Below are 25823 nucleotides of genomic sequence, written 5' to 3' on the forward strand. Positions count from 1 at the left end.
TGTGGCCACTTTTGGCTATAACGCTTGAACGGAATGAGATAATTTCACCAAACTCTGTGTTATGTTGGAAGTAGTTGTGTTTTTCCGTAAATTCTCTGTGTTCATTTTCCGATTGCGTAATAAAGACGTTCTGTTTATTCTCCAATGTTTTGCGCCAATTACAGCCACACAACCGCAACATTTACTGGCTTGCTGTATAATATGTAATATCTTACAATCACGCTTAAAAGTTAACCCTGTTAGTTGCTGCTTGTAGCTATATGTTAATTTGTATTTTTGTTATATTGTATTTGTCCTTTGTTCTTATTTTTAATAAAAAATAAATTAAATAACAAAATGAAACATTTTGAGATGCATATCGTTATTATGAAATACAATTTATCATATTGCAAAATAAGATTTCGGTCATATTGCCCACCCATATGTAACATAAAACATTGCATTGCTTTTGACTTCAGACATCTGTTAAAAACATACTCCTATCTGTACAGTTTGCTTTTTAAATCCTGTTCTCCTACTTTCGGGCATCTCCTGGGTATAAAGACTGGGAAAACAGTGTTTCAGTAGAATGTAAAGAGAGCTGGAGGTGCTGTGCATATAAAATCACTGTCCTCTACTTCTCTCCTTCAGTATCACAGAGAATCTAGCCCCATTACAAACGGATAAAACCATCAGCGCAACAAATCCGGGCGAATATATTTCTCCAGAGGAAGAAAAAGGAAGTATTTAAGATGAGCTGAGGCCTGAAAGTGATTTCTGGGGCCTCTCTTAAGCCCCCATGACTATTTCTCCCTCCATTTTTTTTTTTAAATGCAAGTGATTCCTTTCTGCCCCCAGCACCTTGGATTTTCAGGGCTTTCGGCTCATGCTCAAAATGTTTATTGCAACCTCCTCAGATTAGCAGTGACCTCAGTGTCTGAGCCCTTGAAGAAGAGGGCTTGTTTCCCTCCATGTTGCCAAGGCGATGGCCCACATGAGAGGAGGTCGAAAAAATGCTTCAGAGAAAATAAAAAGCATCTATTCCTATTTGTAATGCATGCAAGGCAAGCTATTAGTAGGAATTTTGATTCACCACAGTAATCACTCCAATGAGTCTGTTCCCTAAAAAGATTTGATTCGTTCAGTGGTTTGTTCCCTGATTCTTTCCTGCTGCTTGTATCCTTATACCAGTAGGTGTTGATTAAATAAAAAAACATAATTGGACATAATTGCATATTGTCAATTGGTCATTCACTTTTTACCCCCTTTCTCTCTTTGATGTGAATTAAACTAGGGGCTTTCGCACCAAAGGAACCTTTTCATAGTTCCTAGAACTATTAGTGGAAGGACCAGGATTTTGGCGTGTTCGAACCACAGGAACTAGGAACGATTTTAGTTTTAGGAACTCCTTTTGGGGTACTTCAGAGTAGGGTCTAAAGCAGCAATCAACGCAAGATTAAGCTGATTGGGCGAACGCACGCAAAAACACCAGCACCCCGCATTTAAAAAAAAGCCTTTTACACAGATTATAGCCTATATATTTACTCCAGAAACTAACTCTACAAACATGGAAAACGGTGATAGATGGGCCTCTCAACCTTTACGCTAAAGAGAAAATCCAACACAACTTTGAGGGGACCAAGCGAAATGTGTTTATGTATTTCTCCTCAGCCAGCAACATTGGACATCAACTACATGGAAAACACTAATACCTTTTCATATACAGCCTACATTTTTCGTATAATAGTTCTATCTAATAACATATTAGGACTGTTAAACCGATCGTAAACTAATGAAGCATAAACTTTGGCATTCTCAGCGCTGTCAAATAAAGGTCCGCCGCTCTGTCAAAATAAAGGTCACAACAACAAGCGAGGCTTACGTCACTTCAGAGTTCCTACTGGCGGTGTGAATGCAATCAGGAAAATATTTCTAGGGGACTTTTAGTTCTCTGGGAACCACTAATCTGTGTTCCTAAAAAAGTTCAGAACTCCCCGGCGGGAAAGCCCCTACAGATGTGCAACTAAACGAACATGGCCCCTCTCGTTCTCAAATGAACAACACCGTTCATTTAATTCATTTATGAACAAGAGCTGTGTTCCAATAGACGGTCTCTACTCTCACAATCTGTGTGTTTAGTTTCATTTTCATGGACTTAAAGTTTGTTTCTCTTCAGTTATCTGTTCCCTTTATTCTAGTTTCCTGCCATTCATTAGTTGTCATGGACATTTATTCAATCTTCACTTCTTATATCTCTTAAACTGTCAAATACACACAAGGTTTACATAAACACAGTTGGTGTCTTAAGTGAACGTAAATCATTTTTAGGTCTTAAAAAGGTCTCAAAGTGACAGCAGCCTAATAGCATTGCTGCTTGTCATTAATGTTAATCAAACAAAAACAGAAAATAACTGCTCTTCACTGAATGACTTTAGTTGCTTTAACGGCTTTATAAGGCTTTTTTTCACATATATTGAAAAAACTGAGGTGCATAAGCTCAGATCAATGAAGTCTATGATCAGTCAGTTCCAAAAAGAAATACGATACCTGTCCTAATTGAAAGAAAACAAGTTCACAAAAAGATTGAATCCTATAATACAGCATAATGAGTGATTTACAAGCAATTTTAAAAGTCTGGTCATTTTTGACAGAGAACACCGAAGGGGTTAAAGGCTTTTCAACAGCTTTATTATGTTAATTATGACACAAGTATTCTTGATGATAGTGCAGTTGCTCCTTCCTAAAAGGTAGTCTTGCATCTTTGGGAGTTGATGATATTGGTGCAGCTTTCTCTCTGAATCTTATAGCAGCAAAAAGCACTCAAAAAAAATCACTCAATGCCAAGTTTCTTATTTACTGACAGTCCCTCAGTGAGTGAAAAGAACGCAGAGTGCTGTGACTGAATCTGAATATTTTCCCCCTTTCTTTTTGAGTCCCAACATTGCTGCTGCTCACAGATGTTCTTTGATATTCATGAACAACTGCCTGGGGTGGATATTAGCAATAGCATTCACTTTCATCTCCCCCCATGGCACTTCCTCAAGTGTCTCCCAGCATACTCCTCCAACAACAGACCCAGGCTGCGCGCAGCACAGAAACATAATACTTCATTCAGCAGCTAAGAAAGAGGTGCTTACCTCTGCTCTTCATGAGCAACAAATAGAGACATCAGCCCTCATGACTGCTTTATAAACCCTTTGTGCTTTTCACGTGTTAACAACCACTTAAAATTAATGAAACTGTGGCTAATAGGATGAAATGTGCTCCATGGTCTTAGAGGTTTAGGTGGCCTTGCACTGTATTTACTACGTTTTCTGCAAGCTGCTGATGCTGGCTGCGGATGAATCAGCTCAATGATGAAGCGTTCTAATGACCGAACAAATTACAAGCATTTACGTCCTTTGAATTGTGTGGTTTCTGTGACCTGAGCTAAAACAGTTGGAGGGGAAGGCTTTTGTAGCCCCTGCTGTGTATGGCGTGGTAAGCGTGAACCGAGCACACGATTATGATTATGAGAGAAATGCTTGCAACCCATTTAGAAATCGATTCTCCTCACTGCTCTCCCATTCAGTGTCAAGTCTGCCAACCAAAATGAAGATGACAGTGCCCATTTCTTCTTCAGCTATTATCATTTCATACCATAGACACCACATTTTTCTCAAACATTTTCTGCCTTACATACAAAGGCGTAGTCAATCAGATGGTAATTGACTCTTAATGGTACCAATTAAATAATCATTCTCCTTCTGATTTATTGGACGAGTCACTTGCACAGAAAGTTGGAAAGTTTCTGCATTGATCATGCGGTCAAGTTTAAGCTGGTTAGCGTAGTAACTTTAGCCCCTTCTTGTAGATACATTAACTAGTGCTAAAGCCATTTCAAATCAGCTGTGCATTCTGGGGAAATTAGTGCTACTTTTATATAGCACTAATATTTCAGTACAGTAGTACCCAATTCTTTTTTTTGGAGGGCTCTTAAAAATGTAAACTAGATTTATATATATCTGTTTCCTTTGATATCACAGTTTAGAATAGTTGCTAGTAATGTTTTCTGGGATTGTTTCAATCTTCAGGATATAGAGATAGATAGATAGAGCCTGTCTGACTATCTATCTATCTATCTATCTATCTATCTATCTATCTATCTATCTATCTATCTATCTATCTATCTATCTATCTATCTATCTATCTATCTATCTGTCTATCTGTCTGTCTGTCTGTCTGTCTGTCTGTCTGTCTGTCTGTCTGTCTGTCTGTCTGTCTGTCCTTATCTATTCATCTATCTGTCTATCTGTCTGTCTGTCTGTCTATCAATATCTATTCATCTATCTATTTAAAAAATGGTCTCTTTTGTTGATCAAGGCTGCGTTTTTTTGGTCAAAAATACAGTAAAAACAGGAGTTTTAAACAATTTCAGACATTTTGTCAAATTATCCTTCAGAAATCATTCTATGCTGATTTGGTGTATTTATTTATTTTAATTTATTTTATGTCAATGTTTAAAACAGTTGCTTTAATAGTTTTGTGTGTTTTTTTGGGAAACCATTATACATTTTTCAGGATTATCTGACTAACAAGAAATAACAGCATTTATTTGAACATTATAAATGTTTTAACTGCCAGTTTAGATCAATTTAATGCAAAAGTATTTGAAAAAAGTTTTGAACATCCATCCATCTACCTGCCCTTCCTTCATTTCGTCTGTAAACCTTCAAATTGAATAATAATAATAATAATTTTATTTATTTCATTCCGAAGAATCTCAAAAGTGCTACAAGGGAAAATAATATAAATATAGAATAATAAAAATAATCAACAAATAAAAGCCTTTCTGGACAGAAAAGTCTTCAATTCAGCTTTAAACTGGTCCAGGCTCTGTACTGCTCTCAGCTCACTGGGGAGGAGGTTCCAAAGCCGGGATGCAGCCGAGCAGAAAGCTCGATCTCCCATGGTACGAAGCCTGGTAATGGGGACTTGAAGAAGCAGGTGGCCTGATGATCTGAGGGTGCAGGTGGAGGATTTCAAACTGATGAGTTCCTGTAGATATGGCAGCAGGAGGATTTTGTAGTCGATTCGGGATGAAACAGGGAGCCAGTGTAGTGAGTGTAGTATGGGAGTTATGTGATCATATTTACGGACTCTCATGAGGACTCTGGCAACACTGTTCTGGATGTATTGAAGCATCTGGATATTTCTGCCAGAAATCCCAATGAAGAGTCCGTTGCAGTAGTCCAGCCTGGTGTTGACAAAAGCATGGACAAGTTTCTCTGCATCTGGAGAGGTTAGAAGGGGACAGAGTTTGGAGATATTTCGAAGGTGGTGGAAGGAGGTTTTGCAGATGTGTTTAATTTGGTCATTGAAGGTCAGCTGGGGGTCAACCTGAACCCCTTGGTTTGTGACTGAGGAGGAGAAAGTGATGACCTAGCCGTCAAAGATGACCTGGGATAAGGAAAAGGAGCGGATCTGATGAGGGGTGCAAACCAGTAGTGCCTAAGTTTTACTGGAGTTCAGCTGGAGGAAGTTACTTCCCATCCATGCCTTTATCTCCTCAAGACGTGTTGAGTCGTGGCAGAGCTGTGGAGGGGCTTGGAGCAGATGATATAAAGTTGCGTGTCATCAGCATAACAATGAAAGGACAGACCATGTCTGCTGATGACAGGACCATTTTCTAATCATATATGAATTTGATTTCTACTTTCTCCCATCACAATTGCAATTATGCAACCTGTTTTCTACATCAGTTGAATTCAAATTGAGAAATTCTAAATGGTGCCCGACCCTGGTGTTTTTGTGGAACCATCAGCCCATTTACAGAGCCATAGTGTCATTTTGGCTCCAGAGTGATAAGTCATAGCTATTCTGTCATAGAGCGGTTGGCTCTATGGCCAGTTTATTTTTTAAATCATGTATCTTAGGGGGTCCAGTGTTGTTGAGAAATGCTAACGTACCTCTTTGATATTCTCTCGTCAAGCGCAAAGTTTGTGTATGTGATGATTATCCTCATCAGAAGCCAAGTTAGAATTAGTTGTCACAGGCGGCACCCATCCTACGGTGTCACGGCGCTTTGAAGTCTTACTTTTGAAGAGTACAAATCTCATGGGGTCAGAGCATCTGCTTCTTGCACTGCATCTGCGTTGGAGTCTTTGTACCTCAGACATTTGCAGCATAAGCCTCAAAGGTGCTGTAGGTGGGGTATCCGGGGCCCCGGTGCAGGTTTTTGCCTACAGGTTGTACTTGTGTCTCTGTGATCCACCCCCACAAGGACCACAGGAAACACAAACAGAGTAGTAGACTGATTTTATCTATCGCAACAATTCCAAGATGAAGTCAAATTGCAGACTACCTGGCAAGCGCAACGGAGCCGAGCTGAGCCGCGGTATTACGTCGCGCTGTGAAATCACTAGGCAGCTGTAATCTTCTGCGGTGAACAAATTTTTTTCCAATCCATCATAAAACCATACAGCTTGACTGCTTGAGTGTGCACATACATTTGTAAAGCTGTTTGAATTCAAAATGGCATGACTTGATGAAATTGGCCCGCTTTTGTTCCCTGGATTCCATCTCATACCCAAACACCAACTGAGACATTTGATCAGGGAGTCTTGGCAGCATCTCAGTAAATGCCAAGATGATTCATTTAAACATGTGTGCTCTTTAAAATAATTGGCCCTCATCACCCCTCCCCCATTGTCCACACTACGCTGAGAGTTTAGCTGCCGAGTCAGAGATCCATTTACCAACTCATCATTTATTTTCTGCTGAAGGAGGCAGCGTGGTTGCCGGTGCCATATTAGATCAGGATCCAAGTGTACAAAAGAAGCAACAGTCTTGGACATGCTGTCTAAAAGCATCTCAAACAGCTCTATATAACCCACACTGATTCAGAAAACTTCTCTCAAGACATTGTAATGTGTTCCAATCACAGAACACTCACACACTAACCTGGGGTCACAGCTTTTCTTTTCCTCCCCCTCCTGGAAAAAAAAACACTCCTCTGGCCAAAAAGAGAACAACAGCACGCACAAGGCAGACAAGAGGTCTGTTCAGAATCCTAGCGAGTTGCTTCACTGTCTACTGCCTACATAGGCAGCAACCTTTCAAGACAGCATCTAAACTGTCATAGAACAGTCCACATTCACCATTCAACGTTCAATTGATTTCAACAGTTTGACATTAATATGTAAAGATATTTAAAAATTAAATATTTCTGTTTAACTGTATTTTATCTGTACTTTATAAAAAGGATAGATTTGTTAAAGGGGAACTTCAGTGCTGGGAAGATGAATCTGTATTTAAACTGGGTGATCAATGTAGTAAAAAGGTGAAATTATTTTTGAATTTGGTGCTTTCTAGACTGAGAAAAGACAGACAATGTATTTTTGTTTCATTGCGATGAAAGACTACAATTCCCAGAATGCTTTACTGCCCTGTGAGGCCATTCCCAAAGCCACCAACTGGATTACTGTGACTGAGTTGGAGAAGACACTACAATTAAAAACTAAACGTGTCTGTTCAATATAATGAGTAAGTCACCGCGCGAGTATCACAGCACTGAGCACTAACTGCAGGAGTGAGATAAATGAGCTGATGAGCTCTCGTGATGAGAGCTGAGGTAATCGCGACTACACTCGCGGCATACATTCACAGCGCGAGTTCAGTCTGGCGCGTTTCAGTTCATGCCTTTGCAAGCTTAACTTTCATAGAAATTAATTTGAGAAGTTAAAAGACTTATATTGCTCACCATAGCTCCGTTTAAATGAGTGCCTGTAGCTGAGCTGAGCTCTGAGTCTGATCTCCATCCCCCATGCGCGGGTTCAAAACATGTGGAAATGGCTCCCTCTGCTGGCTGTAGTCTTTAAGCTTTGGCCAAACATTCCTCCTATGATGCAAATATCGTCAATTTGCATCATAGGAGGAATTTTTCCAGAAATAAAATGCATAAATCTCTTGTCTCAGGGGGATATAAGGGGGGAAAGCACAATCATTTGAATATACTCCAGGGTTTCTACTGATACAACGCCATATGCTAATCGCTGAAGTAACTTTTTAACATTAGGTATCATCAGGTATTTATGAACATTTCCATAAGCCAGCCAAACTCAGCCCAGCCCACAACATTTGAGCTCGGGCAGTTCGGTCTGGACTTGATCCATATAGGAGTAATTTTGCCCGAGCAGCAACTGTTCAACCAATGAAATTGTCAGGGTGGGCTTTAGACGATGATGGACAGATGATAATCTGTAACGTAATCATCCACATCGTCAAAGGAGCTTGGTTGTATTTGTTCTAATCCTAAACGGAGAACTTGTTCATATATGCATTCACCTTCTCACTATTTCTCTCAGAAATGATGATCGTGTTGGTAAGTACTCTGTGTATCCTTAAATTCTTTTTTTACAACACCGGCAAAGATCATTTATTTCTCAAGGGGGGATTCTCCAGGAAAAAATGGCGTTCGGGAGGTAAAATATGTTATTTTAGCAAAGTTGCCTGCTAAAATTTGCATTCCTGGGTCTATTTGTCACATAATTGAGGTTGTTTCAACCCACAGACATGGAAAACAACCCTCGGGGAAAAAAACGCAGACTTGGCAACACAGTGCAGTTGAGTTTTGTTGGCATTTGACAACTAACGTTATGCGTCGCTTCGTCGCTCTGATTGGTTGTAGGTCTATCCAATTGAGGTCACTCCTGGTTCGGTTGAAACACGCCTCATAATTACAGCCCAATGGAGCAGTATCAGATTCATATTCTGACTAGAATTGAGTATGACGACATCAGGCTAATGTTATTCAACAAAGATGCAAAAAAAATAAACTTTCAATTTTTTTTTTTTTTTACAAAATATTTTAAAAAATGCTGGTTTTTTGTATTTTCTATCCCACAATAATATTAAGCAGCACAACTTTTTCATCATTGATGATAAGATTTTTTCATACTTGACATATTTCATGATATATTTCTTCACTAAATCAGCATATTAGCTATAATGATTTCTGAAGGATCATGTGACACTGAAGACTGGAGTCCATCACAGGAATAAATAACATTTTTAAAATATAATAAAATGGAAAACTCCTCAGTTAACTAAATTATGGTAATGAATGATATCTAACTGTAAAGTGTTTCATCATTTTATCAATACTTTTTCAGTATTGAATGAACATTTTGAAAAGGTTTGTTGATAATCAACATTTATTTACTTCATCCATCACTCTCTTGAGTATGTACTTACTGCTAAAAAGTATGTTCTATGTAGTATGAATGTAATCTGGATGTACTATATTCGTCATTTTATCATTATCATGTAACCAGCATCAGTGGCTTCTCCCGTGGCCTCACGGGACAGTAAAATGTCAATCGAATGCACACTTGGTAAAAAGTACTTTTTACCCACTCTTTTATGAGTACTGTGAATTTGGACATCTTTTGTCACATAATGTTTTTTTTTCCTATTATACAGTGGAAGTATGCAATTTCATATGCAGCTACTGCATTGACTTCTCTGCAAAGAAAACACATAATACACTGCCTAAGAATTTGGCCAAAACAAGGCATCTCAGATTCCTTGAGGAACAACCTTCTTGTTGGGAGCACACCCTGTATCTCTTAAAATTCTGCTTCTGTAGGCAGCTCACTTGGTTTTGTAACAGCTAAAAAAACACAAAAAAGGCTGCCATGCAAAGGGTGCTTTTCATGTAGAGTGGCTTTGAAAATACTTCCTTCTCTGCGGCGGGCGCTTTGACTAGAGAGTACATTTATGTACCTTATACTTCTGTATTTCTAGCCAAATGGATGGAAAAAACATGCGTAAAAGTTTAATCATCTGTGCCCTAGAGCTGGAGAAAGCAGACTGACACTGAAACACCTGCCTGTGCTAATCACCTCACCTCCTGGAAACAAGCAGAGCAACTTTGCAGGTTCATTAGTGCTATTGCCGTCTGAATAATGCATCTCGGCAACCATCTTAAACAAAAGCCTGCAGACAAATATAATCTCTTTTGGTTTGCATCACCTCTGATGGTAAACTGGTTATTATAGAACAATGAGATGGATCTGCACGCAAGGCATACAAGAGGGGGCAACATCTGCTTCTCTGTGCATGCTTTCTGTGAATTTTCTTCATGGTGTGGTAATTGGATGTAGTGGACAGGAGTCTCAGTGGTCATTTTACAGAAGCGATTCTAACCGACCTCTCTCGCTCCTGGGGGACAAAGCAGGGGTTCTGAAGTTCAGGGGATGGCGGTTTGAAAGGTATGAGGAGGAGAAACACAGAAAGAGAGAAAGGCTGGAAGAGCAAGACCACTTACCACTTTTACACACCGGGCAGCACTGGTCAGGCTCATATTCCGGATCAACACACTCTGTCTGTGGGCAAGCAGACACCGAACACAGAACCTCTCCACTGGGCTCACAACGGCACTTTTCGCATGGAGACACCTAGAAACATACAAAGACAGGAAACAAAAAACCCTCTGTTGCAGCATTCATAATGCTATTACAATTAATATGAGATTCAATCATCAGAGCAAGAAGAACAAGAGCATGCTTCTTTTAGGTGAATTGATGAGTGTTCATAAATTTCTGCCAATCTTGGAGTATATTAACAATGCTTACCTAATTCCTTCTGGCAATACCTCTGGCAACGCTCATCTCCCTTTCTTTCTTTCCATATTTATGTCCATGGGGAACTCTGAGTCATGTCTTGCGCTCGAGCCCATTCATTATGGATGAATATCAATACCTGTCTATTTTTTTTGAGTGATTCTTCAGCTACAGGCATTTTTATGTCCCAAGGGATCATTTTTATTAAAACTTTTTTTAAAAAGTCACAGTAAAACGAAAACTTTCTGACCATGACTTCATTTACATTTGCAAATCAGATTTTATTTTGTTGTCCTTGACTCCGAAATAGCTTTAATTTATTTAAAGTGTCTATAATAATCTAATTATTAACAATGTACCTTTGCTATTGCAGGTTACACGGACCTTTAAAATAACTGGCAAAGTGATATAGATATGTAATGTGATCAAGACCTGACTGGAGCTTCTTTAGCCGTGCGTTTCCCTGAAAATAATTGCATGCATTAGAAAGTTTGTCAATCATTCAGATTCAAGCATTCAACAGCTCATTGTTAGTTAATGGATTAAAATGATAGTTCACCAAAAAAAATTCTGTCATCATTTACACACCCTCATGTCGTTCCAAACCCGTAAAACTGTCGTATACCTTTTGAAGATCTTTTTGATGAGGCTTTCTGTCCTTCAATTGACAGCTACACAACTACCACTTTGACACTTCAAAAAGTTCATATCGTAAACAAATTCCGTATGATTTGAGTGCTTTATTCCAAAACTGTCTGAAGAGACACGATCACTTTATATAATGAACAGATTACATTTAGGCTTTCATTCACATATAAAAATGCATCAGCTCACACATCAGACATGGTAAAGGTAAGCTCAAGCATGTTCACTTGACATGAGAACCAATGAGGTTCATTCTCGTGTTACGCAGCATGTTTGAGCTTGAGCTTCCTCAAAAACCAATGAGGTTTGTTCTCGCACGTCAAGCAGGTTTAGTTAAAGGACAACTCCGGCGAATTTTTACGTTTATGTTGATCGTTATATCTTTGTGAGTATAGTCTATAGAAAAAAACGAATCGGATTATTACAGTTAATGCCCAGAGCCCCCCACCCCCCCTCAGCTAAAACGGCAGCTTTGGGGGCAGTCTTTGTGCCTCTTAACAGACACAAAATGCAATTAAAATGTCTGTCCAACATGAACAGGGCCCTTACATGACAATGAGATGAGTTTAGCCACTTAGCCATTGTTTAAATTCACCTAAATAAAGTGTTTTAGACGGCGCTGAAGTCCCGTGGGAACTCAGCGGTAGCCGGGAAAAAAGGCAGTCCAGTTGGGAGGAGTATCGTGTGTGTAAAGTACGATTATTTTATTACTGCACATCTTCCTCAACCCGTGTGTGCCCAAATGGAAGGATAAATAAAGTTTACATTACCTCCACAGTGGTTGCATCCGTCTTTAACCACGGAATGGCATTTTTCTTCAACCGGCCCGGTGTTGTGTCTGTGTAAATTAGTCAAGTGTTCGCTGCAAATTTTCACAATTCTGAAAGGCACAAACGCGAACCATTTCTTCTTCACTTGTGAGCCCAATCTGATCATCACTCTAGTGATTTCCGGTTCACGAACGAATCATTCTTTTTAACTGGTCCTTTGAAACCGGTTCTTTTTAGTGAACTGGGCAAACCAGTTCACCAAATCGGACTGAATCGTTCTAAACGGTTCACGTCTCAAATCAGCGCTGATCACACAAGTTACTTTAGTTACTCACTTTCTGACATGAGTGACAGTCCCTCCGAATAGAAATAAACTAATGTATTGAATTATATGTCGTAACTCCAACCGTTCACTGAACTGAGTCATGTTTTGCTGAGAGATCTGATGAACTCACGAGCAGCTGATACTGAGCCTGTTAAGAGGGCATTAACTGTAATAACTCCGGGTTGCAAGCACCAATCCGGTTTAATTTTTTTTTCTATAGACTGTACTCACAAAGATATAACGATCGAGATAAACTTAAATTCGCCGGAGTTGTCCTTTAAGCTTCCGTTTATTGTTTGCTGATCAATGTTTGTATGTGAATTAAAAAAAAAGCAATCGAGTATCTTCTGAAAATGTAAGCCAACCATTCAACTCAAGGATTATTTTTATGATCTCTTTATGAACTGAGGTGTCAAAGTGGTAGTTGTGTAGCTGTCAATGAAGGGACATAAAGCTCTTAGACTTCATCAAAAAAATCTTCCGAATATGAACAAAAGTTTGGAATGTGGGTTTGGAATGAAATGAGGGGGAGTAAATTACAATTAAATTTTTTGGTGAACAATCCCTTTAACTAATGGTAACTACGGGACTATATTGTAAAGTGCTAATGATTCACATAAAGTTTTACAACCATTATGATTGTCCATCAGTTGTACAGTCTTTTCCATCACAAAAGACAAATTGTTTTACCAAGGACACAACAACATTATCATGCTTAAGATCAAATGATTTGCAACATCCGAAAACCTTTCAAAATCCAGGTAAATCTCATAATAAACATAACCAATATCTTTACTTTGTGCCATTTTTACTAAAGTTGTAATTTATCAAAGTATGCAAAAACGTTATGTTAAGATACGAAATTAGCCTTTGTAAGAATATTCCATTGTTAAATGGTGATTTCAGATGTGGTGGAAATGATGCTAAAAGAGAGAAATTACATCATTCTGCTGTGATTCATGCATATAAACGTCTTGACATTATTAAAAGATCAAAATTTGCGAGTTCAAAAACGGTTTCGTTTTAAAAAATCCAAGGCACCCAAAGTGCCCATATGCATTTTATGAACCTAAACCAAACTGTATTCATGTGATAAATTCAGAGTCTTGTCACACAGTGGATTTCTGAAGCGTTCATGTGACTCAACAGATGTCCCAGAAATCACATACTGTATATTGAACAAACCGATCAGTTTTGCTCACTGCTTCTTCTCTGCTACCAAGCATAAATGTATTAGCATTTCTGTGAAAAGAACCTTCTGCACACAGTATCTCCTGAGACAATCTTTACCAAATCAAACAGAGGACAATGTGTCGGCTCCAATTGTGATAGAAAATAAAATAAAAAATTCACAAAGGGGTTTCTAAAATTGAAAAGTTCAAGTAAGGATTCATTCAGCAGCTCCCCCTGAGAAGCCCACATTATGGGGCTAAACAGATATGATACTGGACTCATTTCGTTCTGCAGAGGGTTTAATTGTTACCTTTGCAGTCTGCATATGCATTAGGTACAGCTGAGCAGAACCAATAAATTCAGTGCTTGGTCATTACCACTCTTTGTGAAAAGCACTTATGCTGACTTCTGCATTAATAAATCTCTCTGCTGCTTACCATACAGCTCAGGTGCTTTGAATAAGGACTCCAATGACACAGGAGGAGGAACCAATGAAAATTGAATCAAGAGCATAAGCTGTAGAAGCAGCTAATGGATTTGGCTACACTGTGAGGTGAGACATGCAGTTCAAAAAGAATCATTTGTGCACCTGCTGCTAACTCTGAAACTGATGACAAGTGTTTTTCCACTAAAGGCGAAATTAGGGAGCATCATAATAGGGCCTTGCAGGGGGAAAAAAAGGCCTGTCGTCTTCTCTTACATAACACAGCCTAAGCAAGATAAGTCACCATTAGTTTCACATAATAATTGAACTCTTCACACTTTCCTAGGGTAAAATGCAGGAAAAAACTGTATTCTATCTTATTGCGAGCCTCTTCCCGGGGGAAAGGCTCAGGCTGAGGAAGAGTGATGGATTAAAAATGAAAAAATTAGCAATTTTGAAATCTCATTTTTGGTTTGCTGGAATCAATACATAATCAAGACACGATGTGCGCACATTAGATTTCTTCAACTGGACAGAAAACTCCACTGGCCCGCTGAAATTCAATTCCACTCAATAATGAACAGAGATTCATAGAGGTAAAGATCAAAACTCAAAGTCTTCACGTAATCTGTCATACAATAAAGGTCACTCTAGCACTCCTGAAACTGTTGAATACAGACAAAAGAGAAGAATAAACCTAGTTAAAGAAGGCATCTGGAATGGATAATGAATCAGTTAATGTGCTGCTCTAACCTTAAACTCTTCCAGAGATGAGTAGACCTTTCCTCGAAATTCACAGTAGTTTTTCTTCTCTTTGCACTGCGGGCAGCACTGGCTGGTGTCAACACGCAGGCAACGTGGATGAAGTTTTGGACAGTCTGGTTGGGCGCACAGAGGACCTTCATCTGTGCACAAGCACGGGCAGGTGGAGGGTCCTGGGGTGAATTTCTCCCCGATGGCGAAAACAAACCCCGTCTCATCCATGCAGCCCTTGCCCCTATAATCGGGATACGCGTACTCATCTGTCGCTTCGAGGGAGACGTTGGCCTCTTCTGTAGGAGCCCCTTCAGTTTGCTTGAGTGATTCTTGCTCACCCCAGGCTTCAAGGGGCTTCCCCTGCAGTTTGGACCCTCGTCTCAAGGGGCTCAAGATGGGTCGGGTCCTGCTAGCACTGGATCTGTTCACACCCTTGATCCCCTCCAACTCAAGATTACTCAGCTCCTCCAAACGCTGCCTTGCACCAGGGCTCAGCGCGCCCTCCTTGGCTTGGGTCAGAACACGCTCCAAACGCTCTTTCTCCCCACCCTCTGGCACTGACACAACGGGATTGCCTCGTGCGCTCGTATACAAGAGCCAAGTAACAAAGATAAGTCCTGTTGTCATGGCAGCCGAGTGAAGCATCTCAATCCTCTCCACCAGCATAAAATTACGGGACTGCACCTGGACTCACATTACAATCCTCAAATCCCAGGTAGAGCCTATTACAGCAGAAGCGTCGTCACATCTGTGGAAAAAAAAAAAAAATTACATGTTTCAGCACCATGGACAGAGGCAATGTAATGGCAGTCAGAGATGTTGACTACGTCAAATACCAAACAGCTGACCCAAAATCAATTCTCTTAAGGAGTGTAGCGCTAGAAACAGTGATCCGCAACGCTCCTTTAAAAACCCCAGCACGGATTCTTCAGTTGAGTTAATCGTTCAGGCTGTGAAATGGATTCTGTGCTTCAATAGATATATTCAACAGAATCTTGGTCCTGTTTTTGTATTGATTTATTTAAACACAGTCAAACATCATACAATGGCATTGGATATAAAATCTAAAAAAAAAAAAGTCTAACAAACTACTAAGTGTAATCCTTCACCAAATCTAAAATAATGTGAATAATCCATCCTCAATTTACAAGCATTGTATCTAAATGTTCGTTTTGCTCACAATCTAGTTTCCAACAATAGTTTTATAGTTCAGACCATTTTCTCTCTTCCTAGTATGCACTGGGTTATGAACAAATATGATTGCATTGTGTTATCGATTGTTGTCATGTTTAGTAATTGTTGCCAGAAAGGATTTGTTCCACTCAAACAATTCATTGACTGTTAAACTTGTCATGTTTCACGAACCAAATGTTGAGGACTATGAGTATTTAAAAAGTATTAAATGAATGCTTTTTATTTCATTAAAGTTTGTGTGGTGAGTGTCTATTTGATGTAGACACCAAATGCTCGGCCCCTAATTATATGAAAAAATTAGATGTAAAATAAAACAACAGGCTATAGGTTATAGTTACAATCACAAATTGTTATTTCTCAATGTTTGTTTCACTCGACTGATTTGCAGAATTATTCAGGTTTAAGGAGCCCATTTAATTGATACTTATTGAATTCTAGATATAGTATTTGCTATTTGTTGCCATATTTTTTTTGAAAGTGCCTCATTATGGTTTTTCACATATTTCTTTGCATGCAGGGTGTAATATAGCTGTTTGTGAATGTAAACATTCTGCAAAGTTGTAAAGTCGCAAGTGCACGATAAATAGTTATTTTCTCCCAAAAGAAAGAATCAACTCAGAACAGCCTTTTGAATTTCAAATTCCACAGTGTTACGGTACTACGTAGAAAAGACATTTGCATATGTTGTACGTTTTTCCGCCCGTGAACAACGTGACACACCCACGAACAAGTAATTTTATTGATGACTTCTGCTGATGAAGTTAATTTTATTGATGAAGTTCAGCATGGGATTCGCAAAACACTTGCTCGGGAAAGATGGATAAGTGCCCAGTTTATTTGGACCAGCTTGCTCCTCAGAATCACAACCATCACAATAATCATGCAAGTATGATTTCTTGCGTATTGTAGATATTCCTGAAATAAGTCTTCAGTCTTACTGAAATACTTCTGCTAATCAGCTGTTTGCCACTATTACCTAAAACTGTGTCTATTAATGCAGATTGTCTGTCGTTCTTAGTTTGACTATAGATAAAGTATCTAGCAATATTTGTTTTGAAATCTTTAATGTTCCATCATTCATTCATGTTAGTGCTGGCCTAACGTATGCACATTATTGATACAGTTCCTGCATGTGCACTGCAATACATTTGAAATACATAATTTTTTCATGGACATACACTGATGGTGAGGAATTAAAGCTGCAACATCTCATAATGTATGTCAAACAGAGTAGCTTATCACTAAGAAGATTCCTGCTTAAGTCATCCTTGGAGGATCAGGTTGAATAACTTGTTCTTCCGATGTTTCATTATTGGACTCACGCTCAGATTGATATGGTAAAATCAACGGCACAGTTACTGTCTTTACAGTGCGTACCATCGCTGAGGACTGAGGAAGCCTCCTGAGCTGAAATACAGTTACGGTAATGGCCGTTAGCTTACGAAACACATGCTGTATGCGGTAGACCAATCGTAACAGACTGGGCCATCTGGCCAATCAGAGCAGAGAAGGCTCACAGCAAGAAGGGATTTAGAGATACGGATTCCTCCAACGAGTCGTTTGAGAATCATTGAACAATTTGGTGATGTGCAATGTACAGTAAATTATGAGAAAAGAACATGTATTTTAACCTTTGATGCATGTAAACCTGTTGTAGGAGACCACCAAAAACAAAATTAGGAAAGTTTAAAATAGCATAATAAAGGTACTTGAGGTAAACTGTTAATTTACAGCATACAGAATATGACCTTACTGTGCTTAAACAGAAAAATAACCTAAATAAATATGAATAATTAAATTGTTTCTTTTTTTTTTTTTTTTTTTGAAGAGCTATACAACTTTCCCATGCTGGAAAGGTGTGAAGGCTGACTGCCTCTGGTGTAATCACACATAGCGACAGCAATCTTCCAATCGCACCTCCACGCATCAATTTTCACGGGGGTGATGGACACGAAAGTAAATTGCCTCAAGGGAACTTGAGTCACAAGCACTTCAATAACTCCTCTATTCTCCGTCCAGCTAAGCACAATCAATTCACCTCAATTGAATCTGTTAAACGACATGAAGAGGTTAATCGAGAAATAGATTTTGGAATGGAGAGAAGGAATATCACATGAGCAAGATTGCTGTTGTGCTAAATATCAGCACGGCTGTGGTTATGCTGTAGGTAGTCACAGCTGTGCTTATATTAAAGCTGCATTAAAACGGATCTTTTCTTCCGTACTGTGACATACATCCGAGGATAAAGGATTGAAAAAGAAATGAAGGGTGGGAATTCTAGCTATTGGTCAAAACTGGAGGCAGATAAACACAACCTTGCAGAGGTGGTGTTTAAGTAGACTTAATGACTAGAGAAATCCTGCATACATCACCAGAGAGAAATCTGTTGTTTTCACTGGAGGATACAGTTATGACATGAACATTATGAGGTCAGATCAATAGGATAAAAGCAACATATGCACAGATTAACTATTGACATTCATATTGAATAACAGATTGGACAACAGAAATTAATCTGATGCTACATTGACATTGTGTTTATACAGTTGTTCTGCAATTATATACTTTAACAAAGTAATTCATACAAATTAACTCATGTCTCAGACAAAAATTGGCCAGTTCATTTGTATATTTCTTCTCTTCCAACTAAAATAGTTTCACAAGAAGCAAAAAATCCACCATGGATGGAGTACACAAAGCAATTTACAGACTGAAAGCCTGACAGGAACTATTTATAGCCTATAAATATGGAAGCTTGTTTCCACCTAAATAAAATTTTACATTTTAAAAGACAATTGCGACTTCTTAAAATTGTGAGTTTACATCTCGCAATTCTCACTTTTTTCATGTTATAAAGTCAGAATTACGAGTTATTAACTCTATAGAATTGCGAGTTAGAAAGTCAGAATTTTTCAATTGAGATTTCTTTTTCAGAATTTTGAGATATAAAAACACGCAATTGTCAAGTTACAAAGTCAGAATTCTGACATAAACGCGCAATTGGGAAAGAAAAAAAAGTAAGAATTGTAAGAAGTCGCAATTATCTTTTTTATTTTTTATTCTGTGGCAGAAACAAGCTTCCATAAGTGAATTAAGCCAATAAAAGAGTATTAATCACTCGGCTCCAAATTCACTACAGGTTTTCCATTTCATTCAACCCGCTCACAAGCAAGAGAAACCCACTCAGAGTGATCATATAGTGAGAAAATACCCAAACTCAAGTTTTAAAAAGAATGATATCGCAACAGGTAAAAACTTGTATTGCCCCTCCTAAGTGGGTTTTTAAAAAACTCTATTAAACAACAGCAGAACTTAATAATCAAGAAAATTAATATTTGAGGCAAAAAAAGGTTAGTGGAAAAATCAAATGTACAGCAACTCAATCTCAAACACTCCATTTCATATAAATTGCATATAAATAACCATGCGTTCATCTCAACTCCAGTCCATGTGGGTTATGGAGCCTGTTGATGCATTGCACAGGTGCTCTTCACAGCATTATTCACATCCACTCGAAAATCACATCTTCAGTTTCACGTTTAACGATACAAAGTGTGACTGAGGCAATCATTTGGAGTTCACATGAGGCTGAGAATGAGAAAAAGAGGCGTAGATAATGATGCGACACAAAGCTGACACTAAATCTGTGTCTGCGCTTTAACACTGAAGCTATTAGCGGTAATATTCATTCCACCCACATAAGTTAATTAACGTAACGCAACCCCAAGAAAATCATTTACAGAGAACAAACATTGCGAGTGGTCTGTTTTATCCACACAATACTTCACTCTTCGACCGTAAATATCAGTTCTGTTCATTTTGGGCACATTTAAGCGTACCGGTCATGCAACACACTACAATGAATCATCTTAAACGTTTGACTGTAACTTTATAATGCCATTTAGAAACATTTAAGCTGACTAGACGTCCATACCTGCATCTTTCCGTCGGTGTGTTGTGTATATAGTTGTCACACAGTTGATATCGAGGCTTGTTCATCAGTCTCTGCACACTCCACATCACCTCACAACTGCGCTCAGGAAATAAGACAATTTAGTTTAGAATTTGCCACTAACGAGGACGCCAGGGCTGTTAATGCCTCCTCAGCTCTAGTGTGAGAACTGAAAGAAAGGAGTGGACTCTTCAGCGCCAGTGACAAAAAACATAAACCGGCAGACTTGCGTCACAGGGTGAGGAGTTTAATGAAAATAGCGTGTCACCTTTCCGACCACCAGGTGGCACATTCCCTTACTGGACTCACGAAATTCACTGTGATTAATCATTCGTTCACGTTGTTTTGACAGACCCTATCCATTAGATTGTTCGTGAGATGTGCGAGGAGCGTGTCTGTGTTTGCTTTGTTGGCCTTCATCACGAGATTCTGAGGACAAATACATTAATGTGCAGGTAGATATAAAACTGATGAAAATGCACAGGAGGATTGAACTTCTCTGCCATGATTTGTATTGATTGTATCGTGTTTTCATGTTTTATGGGGACTTTCCGTAGACGTAGGCCTAATGATTTCCATACGGTAGCCTACAAACTGTATATTCTATCCAACCCATCACAGAAAAACTTTCTGCCTATTTACATTTTCAATAAACATCACTTAGTATGATTTATAAGCTGTTTTTATAATGAAGACCACAAAAAAAAAAAAAAATCTCCACAAGGAAGGATTTCGGATATTGCCATCTTGCCATCATAATGTTGGGTTAGGCCACACACACATTGAGCTAGCATTGCAGGGACTTTCCATAGGCGTAATGATTTCTATACAAGCTGTATTTTCTAGGGGTGTAACAATATAACATGTCACATATCGCAATACAAAATTGCAACAATATGTATCGTGTAGGCCTATAGTTCAACAAAAATGTAAATTACTGTGAGAAAATTCAAGTTTACAGAGTTTTAGTATCAGTAATACATTAAACTACTATATATAATGCAATGGGGAATGTTTGTGTGTCCTGATAAATTATAATGCCAAACAGTTGCGTAGGCAGAATTGTATTTTTGGCCAGGCCTGGGCAAAAGTGAGCAGGCACTTTCATGCGAGGGGGGAGGGGTTGAAGATTGTATTGCCAAATGTTTGATGTTACCAGTAAAAAGTGACCTACATTATTTTAAATGCATTTAGTTAGTAGTGTCACAGTGTGCTGTACAGGGAGGGAACCGCGAGTTAACACGACAGTGAGCGGACAAAGACTGAAGGTGAGGGTGCATCTTAAATAGCAAACGGAAATAAGATCATTAGAGACAACGAGGACAAATGAACTCATTAAGAGAGGAAACTAAACACAAAGGAACACAGGAATATGTCAAAATACAAACTGAAAGTCCAAACCCAAACTGAAAACGTGGCAAGTAGAGTGTAGGCATATTCATCTAAAATAATTCTATTTTCTGTTTCAGAATCATGAATATTTTTATTCTAGTGTCACCACTGTCCTGTGCATTGGGTTACCAAGTCCAAGGCTATTCAGTTCCATGATTTTAATTGACAGAATTTTTTTTTTGTTATCCTTTTACCATGTCTTGGAGTATCACAGTGGTTTTGTGATGTGTATTGAATCGTGACATGAGGGTATCGTTTCACATCTATTTTCAATTCCCAAACCCCATCCCTACCCATCACAGAAAATGTTCTGCACTTTAAACTTTAAAGAAATAAAAAATAATTTAGTATGTTTATTAATCCATTTCCCATGCGGGGACTGCTGGCTGGTATGTGTGCGTAGGTGTGTGCGTAGGTGATCACAGGTTTTATATCATTGTGGACACACACATACACACTTCATTGTAAGGACATTCCATAGATGTAATGGTCCATCCATCACAGAAAACTTTGCATATTTACAATTTTAATTAACAAAATGTTTAGTATGTTTATTTAGCGATTTTAATTATGAGAACATTGGCATGTCCTTATAATGTGGGGGTGGGTGCATCCTGTAACCTGAATACCTACTACAATATAATGTAGTATGTAATGTCAAACCAGTAAACACACACACACACACACCTGTTGTTGTTGTTTTTTGTTTTTGTTTTTTATATGAATGTGATGATATATTTTAAACCATAACCATAACCCTACCCATAACCCTTACCCTACCCTAGCCAGCAGCCATATCACCCTGTAGCCCAAGACTGGTTTCCCACTGAAGCAAAGCAGGGCTGAGCCTGGTCAGTTCTTGGATGAGAAACCAACTTTGAGAACCAGGTAGCTGCTGGTAGAGGTGTTAGTGAGGCCAGCAGGGGGCGCTCACCCTGTGGTCTGTGTGGGTCCTAACGCCCCAGTATAGTGATTGGGACTCTGTTCTGTCAAAGAGCACCATCTTCGGATGAGACGTTAAACCGAGGTCCCGACTCTGTGGTCGTTAAAAATCCCAAATTTGCCCATTTTCCCCTGTCCACCCCAAGGTAATCTAACAGTCTGAAAGCGTTCCACCCATTGCTAACCAAGCCATCACCTGCTGTTAGCATCCCATTGACTCATATTCATTTTTGCGGCACTTTGACAGTGAATAACTTTTTTTGTCCATTGTTTATTTATAAAGAAACACGACAATGCATAAAGGCTCCATTACCTTGTATCTTACCCTATCGCCCCGTAGAAGCTGTTTTTGTAAAAATAGGCTAACGATAGCGCCATAACCGACTGTCATAACCTCTGTCGCACAGTTGAGAAATTACCGTATAGACAGGAGGAGACACTCAGAAGCAATCTTTTACTGTCTATGAGGCAGTCGGTGGGACGTGGAGACATAAAGTCAAGGGAGAAGAATGGGGAGAAGCCCATAGTGAGCCAAAAGCAACGGGAGAAAATATTTAAACAACGTGATTCAGATTTCACTTTCCACAACTAATAGAAGACCTACAGCTGTCAGACAGGTTGCTCACGTCACATCTACGTTGTCAAGCTCAGTCTGAGCCTGCGCAGTACGCTCAGCCATCAGGAAGTGTGTGCCTCTAATTGACCTCATTTTCCGCCGTTGAAGTCTATGGGAACGCTCTGTCCATTTCTTTTACTGTCTATGGTCCACCCTCTAATAATCCCCATATCCTGATTGGCTTCATCACTCAGTCTCCTCTCCACCAATCAGCTGGTGTGTGGTGAGCGTTCTAGCGCAATATGGCTGCCGTCGCATCATTCAGGTGGATGCTGCACATTGGTTTTGGTTGAGGAGATTCCCCCCTTCTATGTAAAGCGCTTTGAGTGCCTAGAAAAGTGCTATATAAATGTAACTTATTATTATTATTATTATTATTATTATTATTATTATTATTATTATTATTATTATTACCCTTTAAAAATGTGTTGATATTGGTACATTTTAAAGGTTTGTTTAATTGAAATATGAAAAGTCACTTCTCAACATGTTGATATTGCACAAATCTGATTATAATGACTTCAGACTAACCCAAAAATGTACATTTTAAGACATTATTGACTATTTTATTACTGAATTGTTCTTCCAGATATGGTTTGTCAGATTTTCTCTAACATTTAAAGGGTTGGGGACGGTAAGATTTTTGTTTTGTTTTGTTAGAAATTAATACTTTTATTCAGCAAATATGCATTACATTGATCAAATGTGCAATTAAAGGCATGTAAAATGTTACAAAAGATTGTATTAAAAATGCTGTTCTTATGAACTTTCTATTAATCAGCTTTGCCATCACAGAAATATATTACTCAGACAGACAAGTTGTTTTAAATTGTAATTTGCAGAGATTTCTGACCCCAAACTTTTGATGTATCTTTAGGGCACATTTTTGCCCTCAAACTATAGCAAACACACATTTATTAGTTATTAGTTAAGTAAGAACATACCATAGATATCTGTTGTTTTTGTGTACAGTTAATGCACAAACTAACCCAAATTCAAAGGCCTATTTGAAATCTTTTACATTCTTTTAATAAGAAAACACTACTATTTTATATATGAATTGTTTTTACAAACGAGAACGTCCCCAGAAGTCCCCTAAAGGACACTGTCAGATTTAGCCAACTTCTGGGGACAATTTTGTAAGCACACAAACACAGAACGACAGTGGTGCTTGAGGCCAGATGATTACGTCCTTTTAAAGAAATGCTCTTCATATCCAGCACAGGCCTGCATTAATACAATTGATTATTCAGGGTCGGTCGAAGCCATTTCCATCATCTTCTTTTGATGGGGTCAGAGGGTGAAATCATTAATTCAACATTAACAAAGAGGCAGGGATAGATGTCCACAACATTACATTTCACAACAGAGCACACACTGTTGGCACCACGACCCCCTCCATACAGAAGAGAGGAGGTCCCCTTCTGACACCACATTTCCATGCCCATTAAGAATTGATCCAGTCCAGCCCTACTCCAAACCTGTATTTAGCATGCAGATGTGATTCAGATCTTCAAGCAGACAGGGTTAAGGTCAAATTCTTACGGCTTGGCAAAATGTCTTAGTGTGAGAGTGTTTTTCTAAAAGAAGTTGTTATTTTATTAATGTTGAATGGGGCCTCTGCTCCCTGAGAACAGGACAAGGGCTTTACGTGCAGTGAGTGACAGTGTGGTAATGGTTCACTCAGACCACATGCATGATTGAACAACCTGCAGGGAAACCTGTCCTAGCAGAACTTGTGAAAAGGTAGTTTCTAAAACAAGGGTGACGAAAAGTTCTTTGTGATTTTTGCCTGACAGAGTTTGTTGTCTAGAACCAACTGATGTCTCAGACTCTCAGTGGACATTTCTGCTAAAAGTTCAGACAAACTATTAAAGGTAGGGTCGGCAATTTCGGAGAGGCTAGCAATAGCAAGCTAGCTTTAAAAACATAAGATCCCACCTCCCCTTCAGGGCATCTCCAAAGCCACAGCTAGAGCAGAGTCTGCGAAGTGTCACGAGATGTGAAGTCCAAGCATGGTAACTCATACGTCAGGGTTCGCCAGCTCTTAATTACTGTAATTACGACATGGCGTGAACGCAGCATAAACTTGTTGTTTTGTTTTGTGGAAGTCAGATGTCCGCGAGTGAACACTGGAGAGCTGCTTTATAGTAGAAAAAGTTACACTTCTGATGAAATGAGACACTGGCACTCTTTTTCATGTTTAATATGGTGAAGCTGCTTGATTTTAAGCAATCAGTTGGATAAAGTGCTATAATATAAACATGACGTATGTTGACAGATAGAACATCCTATCATTTAGAAGAAATCCACACAAGATATACACCGATAAGGCATAACATTATGTGAAGTGAAAAACGCTGATTATCTCTTCATCACGGCACCTGTTAGTGGGTGGGATATATTAGGCAGCAAGTAAACATTTTGTCCTCGACGTTGATGTGTTAGAAGCAGGACAAATGTGAAAGCATTAGGATTTGAGTGAGTTTGACGAGGGCCAAATTGTGATGGTTGGACGACTGGGTCAGAGCATCTCCATAACTGCAGGTCTGCAGTGATCAGTGTCTATCAAAAGTGGTCCAAGGAAGGAACAGTGGTGAACCAGCCACAGGGTCATGGGTGGCCAAGGGTCACTGATGCACGTGGAGTGCAAAGGCTGGTCCGTGTGGTCCGATCGAACAGACAAGCTACTGTAGCTCAAATTGCTCAAGAAATTACTAGTTCTGATAGAAAGGTGTCAGATTACATGGTGCATCGCAGTTTTTTGCATATGGGGCTGTGTAGCCGCAGACCGGATTTGCTGCTAACATCTTGGTGCCAGATACCACAAGATGCCTTCAGGGGTTTAGTGGAGTCCATGCCTTGATGGGTCAGGGCTGTTTTGACAGCCAGAGTGGGACCAACATAATATTAGAAAGGTGCCCATAATGGTATGCCTGATCGGTGTGTATACACATTTTCTATTATTTAGAACACTTCTATTATTGATTGCTATCAAGATGTGAAGATAGTTTCAACCAGTATAACAAAAAGTGTTTATGAATAACGTTG

At 39.0% G+C, this 25823-nt stretch overlaps 2 protein-coding genes across 2 annotated transcripts in view; one reads left to right on the forward strand and one right to left on the reverse strand.

The window, feature by feature from the left end:
* The window catches only part of vwc2 (von Willebrand factor C domain containing 2), a 32557-nt gene extending 12488 nt beyond the window's left edge, over nucleotides 1-20069 (reverse strand). Inside the window, exons 1-3 of the mRNA XM_067421945.1 lie at nucleotides 19805-20069; nucleotides 14674-15424; nucleotides 10289-10418 (exon numbers count right to left, since the gene is read on the reverse strand). Of these exons, the coding sequence (XP_067278046.1) occupies nucleotides 10289-10418; nucleotides 14674-15342 (799 nt within the window). The 5' untranslated portion in view covers nucleotides 15343-15424; nucleotides 19805-20069. The remainder of the gene's footprint in view (nucleotides 1-10288; nucleotides 10419-14673; nucleotides 15425-19804) is intronic.
* The window catches only part of mocos (molybdenum cofactor sulfurase), a 126250-nt gene that overhangs the window by 52605 nt on the left and 47822 nt on the right, over nucleotides 1-25823 (forward strand). The window lies entirely within an intron of this gene.

This window comes from Pseudorasbora parva, chromosome 17, assembly GCF_024679245.1.
Source record: "Pseudorasbora parva isolate DD20220531a chromosome 17, ASM2467924v1, whole genome shotgun sequence".
NCBI classification, from domain to species: domain Eukaryota; kingdom Metazoa; phylum Chordata; class Actinopteri; order Cypriniformes; family Gobionidae; genus Pseudorasbora; species Pseudorasbora parva.